This window comes from Tachypleus tridentatus, chromosome 13 (genome assembly GCF_004210375.1).
Source record: "Tachypleus tridentatus isolate NWPU-2018 chromosome 13, ASM421037v1, whole genome shotgun sequence".
NCBI lineage: Eukaryota > Metazoa > Arthropoda > Merostomata > Xiphosura > Limulidae > Tachypleus > Tachypleus tridentatus.
Window position 1 is genome coordinate 192,908,017 of NC_134837.1, and position 16,308 is coordinate 192,924,324.

Consider the following 16,308-nt stretch of genomic DNA (forward strand, 5'->3'; position numbering starts at 1 on the left):
TAACCTAATAATTCCCAAGATGTGTGAAATACGAGTTGAACTCCACTATCAGGCAAGCTTTAGCACTGCCTGCAGGGATACCTCGAAATGGTATCTTAAATATCTCCTTAACAGGCCATCAGAACTTTACAATACTATATATAGTGTTACCTTTTATAACGATATCTATGTAATGACACAAGTTCTGGGAATGTCTGTAAATATCATAGTAAATAGTTTGAATTTGTTATTCTTATTTCTTCTGCTTCTTTATTATTATATAATAACTTAGAAACTAAATAAATGGTGTCAACGAGTTTCACTGAGGTCACTTAGTTCTAAACGGAGTATTCGTTTTTATAAGTAGTATCAATAACTAGTAGTAATAAAAAAAAATCTAGTGTACACGATGTTTCAGTTTAGGTTGTTTTGAATTTCGCGCAAAGCTACAGAAAGGCTATCTGCGCTAGCCGTCCCTAATTTAGGAGTATAAGACTAAAGGGAAGGCATCTAGTCATCACCACCCACCACCAACTCATGGACTACTCTTTTACTAATGAATAGTAGGATTGACCGAAACATTTTAACGCCCCAACGGCTGAAAGGGCGAGCATGTTTGATGGGATGGGGACTCGAACCCGTGACTTTCAGATTACGAGTCGAGCGCTCCTAACCACGTGGCCATGCCGGACCTACACGATATTATCGTTAGCCCTTAAAGCTAGCTATATTACAGAAATATAGTGTTTATTTTAAAAGCTTAAGTATAGGGTAAAACAGGAATTACCAACAAATAGTTGATAAATAGTAAATATCAACCTTATTGTGATTAGAACTTGGTTGTAAATACAACCTTTCTATGTCTATTGAAACACTGTATTAAAAAACAAGCAAGCAAGAAAAAATTTCAAAAAGGAAATAAATGTAGGGATGGCTAATATCAATCCTTCAAAAATAATCTGAATAAGATAGTAAGCATGGCACTTGCACCATAAAAAGCACAAACAAGAATTGACATGTAGCAATACATATAACTAATCAATCACAATTGAGTTTAATTTATCCTTTTTTTTTCTATTTCATTGTGTCCCTGTGCTATTATGTAGGGATCCAAATGCCATCCCTGCTACCTTATTTACATTGTTTTTGAAGGATTGATATGTCATCTCTTTACTTCCTTAATTGAAAAAAGTTTTTTTTTTTTTTTTTTACTTGTATACGTCGGAGTCAGTATTGCTATAACGAATCTTTGGACGTCAGCATCAATACAGTAGGTGGATTTTTATTTCCGTCGTGTTTTAGTATATTGGCACCAATATAATTTATAGTTTTACGTTTTACTTCAAAGTCAATGCATTGTTTAAGTCAACCTAGATCCTTATAAATTAGCTTTCTGCCTGTATATCAGGCTGCACTTACATTTTGTCAACAAAATAAACACAGAACCTTGTATATTTTTTATTACCAACAGCGACAGGATGATGCGGTTATATAACATGCTGCTATATGTTTATCACCACCAAAATATGCTTTCTCATTACGTGGCATTTTTAAAAGTTGTTATCAGAATCAATGCATTACTTATGTCAAAAGCCAGTGGAACAGGATATTAAGGTGGTGAATTACTGCAGATGTTTAGAAGACCAAAGGCTGTTTTCCTATTTTATCTAGGGTCAATCGCAAAGTTGAATAGTTTAGGTAGGTAATGAGCCAAATTTTAGACGTTGTTGCAATTATAAATATGTTGCTATACGGGGTGGAAATACGCTTGGAACCATTTGAAATGTGAGGGAAAGTTGGCAAAGGTATTTGATGATTAAAACGGAAGGAGAAGAAGAGCAAGTGACAAGCAGAGATGTCTTTAATATGATGAGATATAAAATGGATTGAAGAAAACAAGCTATAATTAAGAAAGATTGTGCGGGCATTGAAGAACACAGAACACTATAAAACCCCAGTCGTCGGTTTTCGAAATTGGAAAGAACACCGTGAATGAGTGGGGTATTATTCTACTTTTGTACATTTTACTGCTTTTATTTTTAGTGTTCTTAGTTGTTAAATATTGTCTCAGTTAACTTCAATCGTTACGATTGTGTACCTCAACTCTAGCCCTAGTTGATCCACTTTTCTATATACTGTGTACATTATCAGAAAACAACAAGAATATTTCCATGAGTAACTTTTTCTGTGTGACATCTGAGCTAAATTTATAATTTTCTTCTGTAACCGGCTGCGTTTATTTCTATTATAATAACTATAAACACATGTACATGTTTTTACGTTGGTACACCCGCACCAATACAAATTACAATACTGTGTGCGTATACGTTGCTGTTGTATTAACAGGAACAGGATTAATTAGTTGTGTTGGTTTGCATTGAATCATCCACGACTACCCACATTCACTGTAGGAAAAAAGACTTTTTTTAATTTATTTTATTTTCAATCATTGTGGGCCACTTCAAACCAAATGAAACAAAAACCTTTGTCAATCATTGTGGGCCATTTCAAACCAAATGAAACAAAAACCTTTGAGTACACAAAATACCCCAAAGTAACCCATCTAGCTTTTGCAGTAAGTATAAACACATTCCAACTAGCTAACAATTCAACTAAAATAGCACCAAAAGGAAATTCATTGAATCCATAAGGAGGAATTAGTGGGTTATGGGGACTACTGCACTCAACAGCACAACTATTTGTGTCCTACACACATAGTACATACAAACGTTGGTCGATCTTTCCTTTGTTGTTCATCAGGAGAGATTTATTTCTGAATTACGGGTCTTTTACATATACCAAAGTAGCTTTTATTTTGGACCATACGTTGGGCTCAAAGTCCGATAAATCTGATCTCATCGTATCTTTTCTTGTGTTACGAAGAGAGTTATTCCATGTACTGGTTGCGATATTGGCGATAATTATTAATTTCTGAACCAACTTTGAGCTGCTATAAGTTGTGCATAGTATTCAAAATTATTCATATTCACAGGTGAATTATCAATAATCATCTTTCATCTAATGATATCCACTCTGCAGAAGTAACATGCAAACAGTATGTGATTTCGGAAACATTACTTGCAAACATATCTAACCTTCTCAAAGTATGATCAAAGCTCGTGTTGTGATTGTTCAGTATGACGCCGGACAGAGACGTCTCATAATAATGGAAAAACTGGAAGTTTCCAAAACATATAGTTGAACTTACAAACTACTGGACTGCAGGGGTGAACGTCAGTTGGACACATTTTCTTTTTGTTGACTAAGACTGACCTGCTCACTAATTTTGACGAATGCCCAATGGTATTGTTGTCGTTCAAATCACAAAAGTATAATAAAGCGAAAACCTAAAGAAAAACGCAAGATTTTTCTTAAGCGAAGCTAATCCAATGCAGTGACTTGTTATACAATCAGTACGTTTCCTCTGATTGTGAAATCGTTAATACAGGTTTTTGATAGGTAGTAGCTTAGAAATTGATTACATTTTCTAATAACATACTGAGTAATAGGAAGAGCCTTCATCGGCTTGATATGTTCCATAACCATCATCGCCATTAAGATTATCACAGTCCTTTGGTCGTCTAGACATACCTAAATCACTACTTGGTTCTCGTTTTAGCCTACAAGACGGCTGAGTGTTTCGATTTAAAGTCTCATATAGGTGAGCTTCAACTGCAGAACACGACATTATGCTTCCATTTCCTCGTACTCTGCCTGAAATTATTTCCATCTCTTCAAATTCCCCTTCTCGCACCATCTGCAACGTTTTCGACTTCCGAAAGCTCCAAAGCTTGCTGAAAGGATTGCTAAATCTGGAAGACGAGGAGGACCGTTTGGATCCCATGGATAACTTTGATTTCATAGATCCTTTATCTGATTCAAGGTCCTCGAAATTCAAAGAGATACTTATAGATTGTGTTTCAAATTCTTTCTCGTATTTTTTATTACTTCGTTTACTACTGCCATTAGAAGACACAGACTTTCTCGCTCTTTCTTTAAGCTGGGGAACTACATGATGTGTAACTTTGATCTGATTCTTCCAGTTATCTGCTTCTTCAACACAGAATCTTAACATCTGCTGATATATACCAGAGGTTTGAAAATGAAGATCACCTAGCTTCTTAACAAATGAAAAAGTAGAATCAAGATCTATTTCCACCAAAATTGGTCTGCCATCTTTGAGAGTGCACGCAAGGACCACATCTTGCCGCTGCATTTCTTGCAGATGAACGACACTGGTAAAATTGCATGGAAGCTTTGGTTGAGCGCCACTGATAAGACGGGCGGTAAGGGGTAGCTGGAAAACCCGAAGGAGATTAGGTAACAAGAAAACATGGCTGACAGAGTAGGACGAACGACGAGCTACGGCGTAAAACTTGCCAGATGCAATAAATGGTATGAACATTACTTCTCCCATCTGACTTAAACATTTGGCATACTTTCCACGATTCCTGTCGTTCCTGTTTCGTCCACTTAAACTTCCTCTGGACTTTGAACTGATGTCTTCATAGACTCCAAGTAGCCTTAAGACTTGACCAGCAGATACCTGTAACATCAAAGCAACAACTTTTGAATATGTCAGAAGCAAAGTACAATAACAGAATAGAGAACGATAGTTCATGTGCTGTGAGGGTTTCTGTATGTCAAATGGCTCCTAATGCTAGATGACTACAGTCACTGTATGATATTACTAATTCAGTTTTAAGTAAATCTACATTTTCTTGAAGATATTGCTAATGCGTGTAAAAATTATGAAGCTGATCTAAAATAAATTAATCTAAGATAATGAAAAATAAGATACTTTAGGTTAGTAATTAACCAAAAATAAGAAATGCTGGAAGTGTATTAGTGTCCAGTTGGTCATAAATTGTGCACCGGTAAAAATATTTTTGCAGTTGAAAATTCACCTGTAAGTAGGTTAAAGTAGATAGATACAAAATAAAACATACTTATGACTAAAAAAATTCAATTCCAGAGTTGATATATATAGATGTATTTACTAGAATATTCTTCATCTTTTGTATCAGTTATTACTAGACCTGTATGTATTAGATGCGGTAAGGCGTCATATAATGAAAAATGATGGTTTAAATATAATTGTGCAATTGAAAAACCTTAGGAAAAAATTTACAATCCTGATTTATTAAGTAAAGAAAATTGTGTGAATTATAATCATTCAAACTATCTTAAAACCAGGCTTCGACACGTTTAAACAGTTGAATGTAACGTGTACAACTTGCTCACATTGAGTAAACAACAAATTTTACAAGTCTGTAGAAGGGGTAAGAAATTACTTAACAGCACACAGCATCCAAGGAGTTTTTAAATCCGTCCTTGGACCGCCTACTTTCTGTAATTGCAAACTCACAATATACTTACAGCAATCTTTGTGTAAACAGATTTTTCCACCGAATCTCTGGGTTCTGGAAGTTGATATCCCACAATGTCGTTCTTAGTAACAAACAGAGGAACGCGAGCACGTGCTACCTGTTCGATAGTGGTGAAGTATCCAGCTGTGTGACCATCGTCCGAGATGACAGCCAACCAACCTAGACACAAAAACAAAATTTATTTTCGAAAATATTTCGAATGAAAATAAGGTTTAATTATCGTAAGAAAATAAGTATTTCAAAACCAAAGGCTGTAATAAATTAATTGCGAATGTGTATTTTACTAACTGGAAACACATTAAAACAATTCGCAGATATATAAGATATATTATTCCACAAAGTAATTTTGACGTCCCTCTTCGAAAGAAAATATCCCTCGTTAATATGTCAGTGATCCTTATACCGCCATCTATCGACTTATTGGAGGAACGCTCAATCAAATCATAGTTAAAGTATTACACGCATTTCTTAAAACGACTGGTATTCTCAAAGAGAATACAACACTTTGCTATCCCGAAGAAGACCTAAGAAGGTCGAAATGTTGTTCTCTACTTTATTTTAAATAAAGTTTTAATACCCATACCAGCCGTCTTGAGAGTACATTTTTACTCGTCATCACGAACTACACGTGTTTTTCTATAAACACTAACAAATATGTAGATTAAAACATACTCACTCTCTCACACACAATAAATAAGTACAAAATATGCAAAAATACCGACGACAAAAATGTGTTCTTTATTTTATTCGTACGAAAACAACAAGAAGTAAATCGAAAATCGCACTCACCACGTCAGAGTAAATATACAGTTCACTCTGACCTTCAAGGCCCTTGGTTAACATTACATCATTCATAAGGGGCGATTGAGTCTTTTGTTTGGGTAGGCTTAGATTGTCACGTGCATCGAGAGGAATCTGTTCGTGTTCCAATGTGAATAAACTCTTCTCAGTGACTCATCTCTTTACCTCTCCATATATACTTGTATGTTTGAATTGGTAAGTTGGTCCCATGAGAGACAGTTTGTTTGTAGTTGTAATTAATTAACATGAGGAAGGTTTTGGTTTGTTTTGAATTTCGCGCAAACCTACATGAGGGCTATCTGCGCCAGCTGTCCCTAATTTTGCAGTGTAAGACTAGAGGGAAGGCAGCTAGTCATTACCACCCACCGTCAATTCTTGAGCTACTCTTTTATCAACGAATAGTGGGATTGACCGCCACATTAAAACGCCCCCACGGCTGAAAGGGCGAGCATGTTTGGTGTGATGGGGATTCGAAACTGCGGCCCTCGGATTACGAGATTAACGCCTTAACCCACCTGGCCATGTCGGGCCCCGTACCCTTGTAACCATGCGTGTTGGATATTTTTTGCGCTGTTTAAATTTTCTAGCGTAAAACGTTAACGTGGATTTGGGTAATGTTGGGTTTGAAGTCACATCATATGACTGTTAATTTCTTATATCGGGTAAAATGAAAACGTTTTATTAAGGTTAAATGATGCTGTTTTATATTTTTCGCTTTTTACTGAACACTTATTCGTTCCGAATGCTAACTTAAAGAATTATAAAAAAACAACACTTAAAACAAATGTAATACTTAGAAAACTACTTTCACTCAAACACTACAAGAGAAAAAAAATAGAGTTCTTAATAACCGTGGTTGTTATTAATCTCAAATTTGTCAAGAAACAGAGTACATAAAAAAGTAAAAGTTTGTGCATAAAAAACATAACCAGAGTTCCATCAGCCATTATGCCACGTCTAAAAAGAGAAACAACGACAGACGCAACTCTCCAGAAATTTGATTTGTATGATTTTATGCTACAGCTGTGGGGTTTCCCGAGTAGCATTAGGACTGATACATAAACATTGTAAGTTACTTTAGCTTTTACTTTTTAACCCCTCCTAGGGTAATATATTGGCGGAAGCAAATGGGATTCGTCGATTTTCCGTTTTAGAGAATTCATTGCGTCATATTATTTTACAAAAACAAGGTTAACGTCAGTAAAAAAGAATTGACAGCAATTATAGTAATTTTTGTATATATTTATTTATATGTTAAAAACTGTATACATGAGGTTTAGGTCAGTCACTTCCGTTAGTAAAGTTCACGGTAATTGACTGTGTGAAAAAAAAAACTAGGCTATTCTAAATATCTTTTTTTTAATTTTACACGTTTGATTAGATGGCGCTGGTTGAGAGAGATTTTGCATGGTGTGTCTAAAGTAGAGAAAGGGTGTGGAGATTTTGTGTATTGTATTCCATAATTAAGGTAATTGTCTATGGTTCATAAGTAATGGACATTTATAGAACCTAAAATAATGAAAACTACTTTTTTTTATCGTCTCCTATGGATTCTAAACGAGTAAGACGCACACCCACCCATTTCCGCGCCTACGGCACTCAAATTTCCCAGATATGTTGAAATCACTTTTGTCGAACCCCTATGGATAAAATCTTGAATCCGCCACTATCTTATTACTGGTGATTCGATTTTTTTTAGAATTTCCATTACTCAAGCTAACTTGAACACTTTATCCTATTTTTTTTCTTTGTTGGAATGCATTGACGAATATATTTGTGTGTGTGTGCAAACACAATTTGGTTAGTGCACGTGCCCAAAATGCTCCTTTTTTTTAAACTTATCACGTTAGCCTTGTTTCATTATTATTGCGACAGGTTAATAAGCCAAACGAATAACCATGCTTTAAAACTTTTTACAGAATTAGCATTAGGGTAATGTACTTTCCATTCACGATTTGTATAATTTAGGCATCTAGAACCATTTTTTTATTACAAACATGTCAACGACAAATTCATTTCACTTTGTGCCTCACAAAAGGCGGGACCCACAGTCAGAAGGCCGTTCTTTGACACCAGTTATTGTACAAACCCATTAAAGAAACGCCTTTGCCACACAGTGAAACAGGTACCTTGATAGTCCCGACCAAGGTAACAATGAATCACGTCTTCCTTCAAGGTCCATCTTGACCTAAATTCCTATATTTTACCTCACGTGTCTCCACCAGGGATACACGACGAAGTTGGATACTGCCATCTGGCGGATTATTGTACACGCTCCTTTGTTGTATCAAATAGGTACCCGATTCGAAATTTATATACAAAACATGGTGTGTCCTATTTTGCCCCCCGCCGGTACAGCGGTAAGTTTACGGATCGCTAAAAATCAGGGGTTCGATTCCACTCGGTGGGCTTAGCAGACAGCTTGATGTGGTTTTGCGATAAGAGAAACACACTGCCCTATTAAATAAATACAACTTGTAATCAGCTGTTTTATAAAATTATAAAAATAATTCTATCTACATTTCAAGTACATTCTTTAAAATTTTGCGGGTTAAATTAATTTGTTTTTCATACATTTAAATGAACACATTTATTTTTGTCTTACTCAGTAGATAATGCAACAGTTTAAGGATTAGGTACATCTCTTCGGAAGAACATAAGGGGAATGTAGGTAACTGCTTTCGGAATGATATGATAGTCTTATCAACTTTAATAAAGGTAAATGCAGGTAACCGCTTTCAAAATTTTGAAGTAATTTTTCTTCATCATTGTGCAAAAGTACAGTTTTCAATTTAACTTTAGATGAGGTAATAAAATGTCTTCATTTTTTAGGATGACGACTTATACCATATTCTTTCATTATTGCAATAAAATTTGTGTAGAAACACAAAGTATTTTGAGTGCTACCCCCCAGTAGCACAACGGTTGTCTCCGGCTCACACCTCTAAAATCTGGGTTTCGATACCTGTGTTTGGCAGCGTACAGATGACCCATTCTTTAGTTTTGCTCAACCAATGAAATGACAGAGGGGTCAGATTCGAATTTCAATCCCCTACTTTCGTAATTCATGGGAGATTCTAAGGGCATGCCGAGTTTGTTGACAGAGGGTTAAGCCGTTCACCATTATAAGCGGACACACAGACTTTAGTCAAATAATTGTTTAGAAGAATATATGTGGATTTTGTTGCAGTTTCGTATGGTGTTTGCTACGAATGAAACCTTTAGGAGCTGTGTTGATACGGATGAGTTAAATAGAAATAAAACATTTTCTTTTTTGCACATTATGTGTGTTTGCCTTTGCTTTATTATTCAGAAATGAAGTACTTAGCTTCCAATTTCTGTTTGAAAACATAAATTTACGTTTGTTTCACTACTTCGCCATGTTTCATTCAACGTGGACGTAAATCAAATACTTGGTTTCGTTTCGTTTCTGAATTTAAAATGGGGGATCACATGGAGCTAATTCAGTATTTCAAATTTATTAAAAGAGTGGGAAAAATTACCACGTAGTATTTACAAAAACCACCAAATAATGGCCGCTTCAAACCATTATCAGTTGATTAACTACACACCACAAATAAATTAAGAAAGAAAAAATGGATAGAGCGGTTTTAAACACGCATACCAGTTATGATACACAACTTATAATAATAATAGTTTTACTCACACATGTCAACATTTACTAAGACAATGTATGGAAATGAATAGCGACTGGAGATAACATCTTTTTCATTAATGCTGTTTGTCTCTTAGAAGGTAGAATAGGTTTGAAATGAGTAGTTAAAAGAAAACAAAACACTTAATTAACTCCAGACTGATTCTAAGTTGTCTTTTTTTTTTTTTTAAGTAAAATCTGACAATTCTTTATTCAACCTCCCGTGACATTTTCTCGAAGTTCTAACAGCTGAAGACTTTACAATTTATTAAACATGTTTATATATTAATATTTGCGGCGATAACGACAATGGAAAGCCTAACAAATCTTCAATTGTTTAATTTAGTTTAACTTCACTTATATATCCTGTTGAAACAAGACGTGGGCGCTGTTATGTATTTAAGCTCTCGAACAGAAAGCAGAGGTACAGTGGGTGAAACGTAAACTAGACTCAACACAAACAAAACTAGTTAACAAGTGAAACGAACGTAACCTTTACAAACTCAAGCTCACGTGCGAGGATGAGATTGAACTCTACACCGAATCGGTTTGGTTTGATAGACATGAATGTAGTCACGTTATCTCAATAAAACAAAAGATCCGAGTTAAGACTTCTTAACACAGTTTAATGACATGGAAAGAACGTAAAAGGCGCTCACACAACATATATTATCCAAAGAAGATATTACTTGCGTTTCTGATCATATAGATATATAGAATGCTGTTCCAGTTAATCGTTAGTAGATGAATTTTAATACGAATTTTCTAATAATTCAATTAAACTCCAAAAAAGAAAGCTACTACTAGTGTATTTTATGTCTAGCCTCCTCTGACGATTTTCAGATGACATTAATGCAGTATTTTAAAAAATGTACAGAATATCTTGTTGAAGGAGAGAGAGCAAGACATTTAATTATTTGGGAAACTTAAAACTTTGTAAATTTCGTATTTTTATTCTTAAATATCGCATTTGCCCAATTATAGGGCGATATCGAATATAAGACGATTCCCATTTTCAGAAGCTATGGAAAAGAAAAAAAAAGCGAGTGTATTAACGTCTTTTCTGTGTATTCGCAAAATAGGTACTAAAACTGAATAGCCTCCAGGTGGATTAGTTGCAAAAATTAGCGATGACCTTGAGCAAAAATCTGGCGCGCATGCGTAGACAGTTGCTATCTGGACATTTGAGAATGCGACAAGCTAGTGTAGGGGAAGGGGCCTGGAGTCGGCCGCGATTATAAGGCGTTTATGAATTTTTTGGACTAAATTATTAATAAAAACCATTGCCTTATGATAAGCCAGAACGGTATTGAGCTTGTCTTATACTGATGTTATACACTTTGCAGAAAAAACGAAGAGTTTCCATCAGTAAGATTAGCTGTTTTTTTTGTATTTTTTCACTGTGCTCATCAGTGGAAGAGCAGTATGTATGCGGCGCATACTGCTAGAAACCGGGTTTCGATACCAATGGCGTGCAAAGCACAGAGAGCCCTTTGTGTAGCTTTGTTTAAGTTCAAACAGCATCAACAATTCTTTCAATGTTACCTACTGGAAGTCGTAAGGTGGCCATATTTAATGGAAATGAGCTGAAACCTCAAGTTTAGAGCTATTCACAAATTCTCTCATTTTCTGTTAAAAGGTATCCGATGAGGGAATCGTGAGCTGCTGTTCTTCTGGTGGTGTCTGTCTTGATAGAAATCAAAAGTGTTCAGTAAACCGGTTAACGACAGGGTCCCTTTTTTGAAAGAACCCAAACCTATAAACGATTTAGAAAGATATTAATACTAAATTTATTTTGTTTGTTTCTTGGCTAAAATGCAGTAATTTTAGTTCATATATTGAAAAAAACTTATTGTCTGCTGATAAAACACATACATTATTGCATAAACATACTGAAATTATTTAATTTTTTTCTTTGCTTTGGTTAAAATCATTGTCACCAAGTGATATTCCATGATTACATTATAAAGAAATAATACCAAATTTTTTACCCAACTCACCGTCATCCCTCTATTTATATCCCTTCCTCAACAAAGAATTAGAATAGGATAAAATAGTTAGTGTCAGAAAATGCTAACACTCTTTTATCATGAGGTTGATGACCTAGAATAGTTTTTTAAGTTCAGTGTCCTTTTCTTCTTTAGTAGTTCACGGATTGGTCTTTCAAGATCTTAAACTCGGGGAAAGTACTTGCTTTACATTTAAGATCTTCCACGAACTTTGTGCCACGTGAACGGAATCGTACAATGAACAACACGTGAACAGAATCCTAAATCGAGTAAACTTTTGGGTAATGCTTAAACTTTCCTACCAACTTTAAGAAGTCTTTACTTTGTAATCCAAACTTGTTAATGAATTGAACACTGCACACTTCAAAGTTTATAGTTAACGCTACCATGCCTTCTGGGTGATTAAGATAAACATTGAGATGAGTTTTTACACGAATTTGTTTTTGATCACTATTTTTCCACTTTAATGAAAATTATGAGATTTGGAATAAACGGGGCTATTCTTGAAAATCTCTAATTACTGTCTAATTAACTATACGCTATATGTATTATATATATAGATTTGGTTGTTGCCTATATGCTATTAATATTCATGAGAAATAACAATAGATGACCACAAAAGTCACGTGATCAGAATACATCATTTTTTAGAAGACTATAATTTTAAGCTTTGGTTGAATAAGAGCTGATGACCACAAAATTAAGAGATCGTTTGGCACAGGAGTTTTGTCAAACCTGATATTTCTAACATCTGTACGGAAGTGTTTTGGATTGCTGGTTTGTACGACATAATTTTTATGAAATTTTTAGATGTTTAAGTTTATGAACTTAAAACTGGCGAAAAAGTAAGTGCAAGAAAGAGTTTCGTCTAGACTAAATACGATCATAATGCCAAGCCCACTCCCTTTCTTTTACGGTAAAAAACCGGGCTTCATTACCTACGGTTGGCAGAGCACTTATAGTTCAAATCGTTATCTACCAATAAAAATTAAAATAGTAAAGGCGTACAGCACTCTCACTTTGGAGTATTAAGAGGTAGGTGACATAAAACCTGTCGATTATTCCTAACGTCTTTCATGCAAGCAAACAATACGTATAAATAAATACAAAGTAAATTATCTCCTAAACAAAAGTTTGTAGAAGGTATTTACGACTGCTAGATACTGTTTGCCGATTAAAACATGTTGAATAAAGTGTTTCAATGATACAGTCACGATAAAACTTCTATTTTAGGACATCCATGAAGGTTAAGAATGGGACGTTGATAAATCACCATCAAATGTATTCCAAACAATTTATTATCCTTTAATTAGAAACATGACGAACTTGATATCATGACCACATTAAAAAAAACAAGATTTATACTTAAATAAAGAGGACGAGTTTTATCAATTTATCACGTTGGTAAAGACACCAACTCACCTGTAAAACAGCTGTTATTTAATTATGTTTCAAAGAGAAAATGTTTGGAGTATGATAAAGAGAGAGACAGGAAAGGGTATTCGTCTTGGCTCCCTCGTGTGTTGTTGTGACAGATGGTTTTCACACAAAAGTAAGTGTATTATAAGTGACGCGATTATACAGCGTTAATAAAAATATCGTTTGCCAATGGTTTAAATTAAAGCTCACTCACTATTCACGAGCTTTGTTTTAAAAGTATTTAAATGATATGTGTTTTAAGAATTTATTAACATCTCTTTCGTATTCGTCAAAACGTTCATAAGCTGTAAATTACGACTGCGTTTGACTCGCCGACAGGTACTTTTCCTTGGTTGGAAATACCGTGGAATTATTTCAGAATTGTTTACTTATTGTATTAAAAAATTACAAATGTTAAGTACTTACGAATACTATTTGACAAATACTCAAAAAGAGTTGTTTTTTTTTAATTTTCCCAGAAAGCCACACGAGGGTTGTCTGCATTAGCCGTCCCTAATTTATATTCTCATCACGGCTGGTGTGGGTACTAAAACTTTAATTTTTTAAGTGGGTATGTCGTCATCGCGAACGTCCCTTAATTTAGTGGTTAAGATTAGTGGGTAGGCAGCTAGTCATCACCACTCACCATCTGCTCTTGGGCTACTCATTTATCAACGAATATTAGGATTGACCATGTCATTATAATGCTCCACGGCTGCATGTTTAGTGTGACGGGGATTCGAACCCGCGACCCTGAGATTACGAGTCGAGCGCTCCTAACCACCGGCCCATGCTGGTCCTTATTAAAAAAAATATTTGTAATAATTATTAGTACGTGAAAAGAAAAAGACGAAACACAGTTATTTAATACGTCAAGTAAAACAAGTCTATATAACAGTGCGCATGTATATATTATTGCTTTTACTCTTTAATTTATTTTGAATTTCGCGCAAAGCTACTGAAGGGCTATCTGCGCTAGCCATCCCAAACTTAGCAGTGTAAGACTAGAGGGAAGGCAGCTAGTCATCACCACCCACCGCCAACTCTTGGGCTACTCTTTTTACCAACGAATAGTGGGATTGACTGTCACATTATAACGTCCCCACGGCTAGCACAGATAGCCCTCGAATAGCTTTGTGCGAAATTCAAAATAAACAAACATTTTCGCATTTTTTTAACCTGTAAGAGTCACATCAAAATTCCATAACGCACAGTTAAATGTTGTACAATTCGAACTACACACGTTTAACTGTTATTAACCTTGCTGATCAGAAATTAAATTATATACTTTTTTAAGGGATTTTTTTTATTTGATAAGAGTAATAAGTGGATTGGAGGTGAACTGAACCGGAACAGCAAAGGGAGTTTCCCTTTTTTTTCACGAAGTTAAAAACTAACAACCTTTAGCATTTTGGAAACCTAAAAATATAACGAAAGCGTTCCAAAGCCGTGCCCAAACTTGGGATCACCGTTTCGACCAAAGAACTTTAATGGGAACATCACTTTAAAAATATTATTATTATCAATTCCAATAATTAACTATTTCTGCTTTAATTCATAGTTACTATACTAACAGAGGCCCGCAAAACGTTTTTGGTCATATTTAGTCTGTTGATTCCATTCCGTGATACAAAATAAAATTGTGAAATATTTTTTGTCTGTCGTTTTAAATTCATATGAACGGGGTATGACGGGGGTTATACCTTTCTGTAACTTTGCATAATTTCGAAATATTGAATTTGATGACGTCATCAGTAAACAAAACCGCCAACTTGCTGTTTCCACTGTGAACACCTCCATGTAGCATCTCTTTGGAAAAATCTTGACAAATTATTTTTGATTAGCAAAGAAAAGACAGAATTAAATTGTAATATTACAAAGTTGTCGATTTATGATTATGTAATATTGACTTTAATAAAGTAAATTGTGAACAGTCACCATGCACACAGTTACAATAAGGGCTTGTTTGTTTATAATTGAACATAAAGCTACACAATGGGTTATCTGTGCTTTGCCCACCACGGGTATCGAAATCCGGATTCCTGCGTTGTAAGTCTGCAGACATACTGCTGTACCTCTGGGGACATTACAACATTGAGGAAAGAAGCTCGAAAAATTATTTCAAATGAAAAAACGAGATACCTCCTTGCTTGAAGTAAGAATACAAAATTCAATGAGGAAATTATTGTGTAGCCCTTGTGTATTGTCAAAACTTGCTATCAACTTGTGAATCAGTGAAGAAAAACTACCTGTCCAAAAGCATACGCTTTATTCGACAGACAAGGAAGGAGAACGGACACAACTGATATTACCACACTCGCCACAACCCAATGAATGCTAAAGTTTATGTTTTCGGCAGGTGTAGCGCTTGTCTCACAGTCATTGCAGCAATTGTATCGAATTATCTTCTATAAGTCTGCTGTTGCTGCGGGCAAATCAGTCGTGATCTTCCATCTGTATTCTACTGGCTCTAGGTCATTTTCCAGAGTGTTGCACTTGTAACTATACTTTTAGACTGTGGAATTGTGTTGCCGCTGTAGTCGGCTGAAAATTACAGACTTGCACATATGTCGTTCGAATTGTAACTTTTAAGCAGAACAATAAGTGACATTTACATTATCCTCTGATATTCCATTGTATATAGCAGGACAAGTGCTTTTTCACATACTAACTACACATGTTAAAGATGCTGCAGCTTCTGAAGGAAGACACGTTCAAGTTTTTGAAAGTCTACATTATTCTGGAGTTGTTTGAACGTCACATCCTTTCCGATTCCAAAAGGTCTTTCACAACCCGTGAAGTCATGTAGGAACAGGAGTAGTGACTAGCTGTTTCATGTTCCAAGACTTTTTTTCCTATCTTGTCTGAGCAGGAAAGAATGTCATTCAAAGCTACATCAGTGTGATCTGCCTACAACATCAGAAGATCTGTGTCTTCTATAACGACGGTTCTGATGTTTACTTTGGCACAATTTATTGCTTTAAGGGCGACCTGAAAATCAGTTTCACCATTGTCATGAATAACTGCACATGATACTTGCAAAGCGTCTCCAAGG

General features: G+C 35.2%; 1 protein-coding gene across 2 annotated transcripts in view; it reads right to left on the reverse strand.

Annotated features, from left to right (window-relative positions):
* Nucleotides 1–527: 527 nt before the first annotated feature.
* LOC143237414 (uncharacterized) overlaps nt 528–16,308 on the reverse strand; it is a 61,717-nt gene continuing 45,936 nt past the window's right edge. For both annotated transcript variants that reach the window (XM_076476646.1, XM_076476647.1), the window contains 2 exons: nt 5,359–5,528; nt 528–4,525 (listed from right to left, as the gene is read on the reverse strand). In XM_076476646.1, coding sequence (XP_076332761.1) covers nt 3,467–4,525; nt 5,359–5,528 — 1,229 coding nt within the window. In that variant the 3' untranslated portion in view covers nt 528–3,466. The remainder of the gene's footprint in view (nt 4,526–5,358; nt 5,529–16,308) is intronic.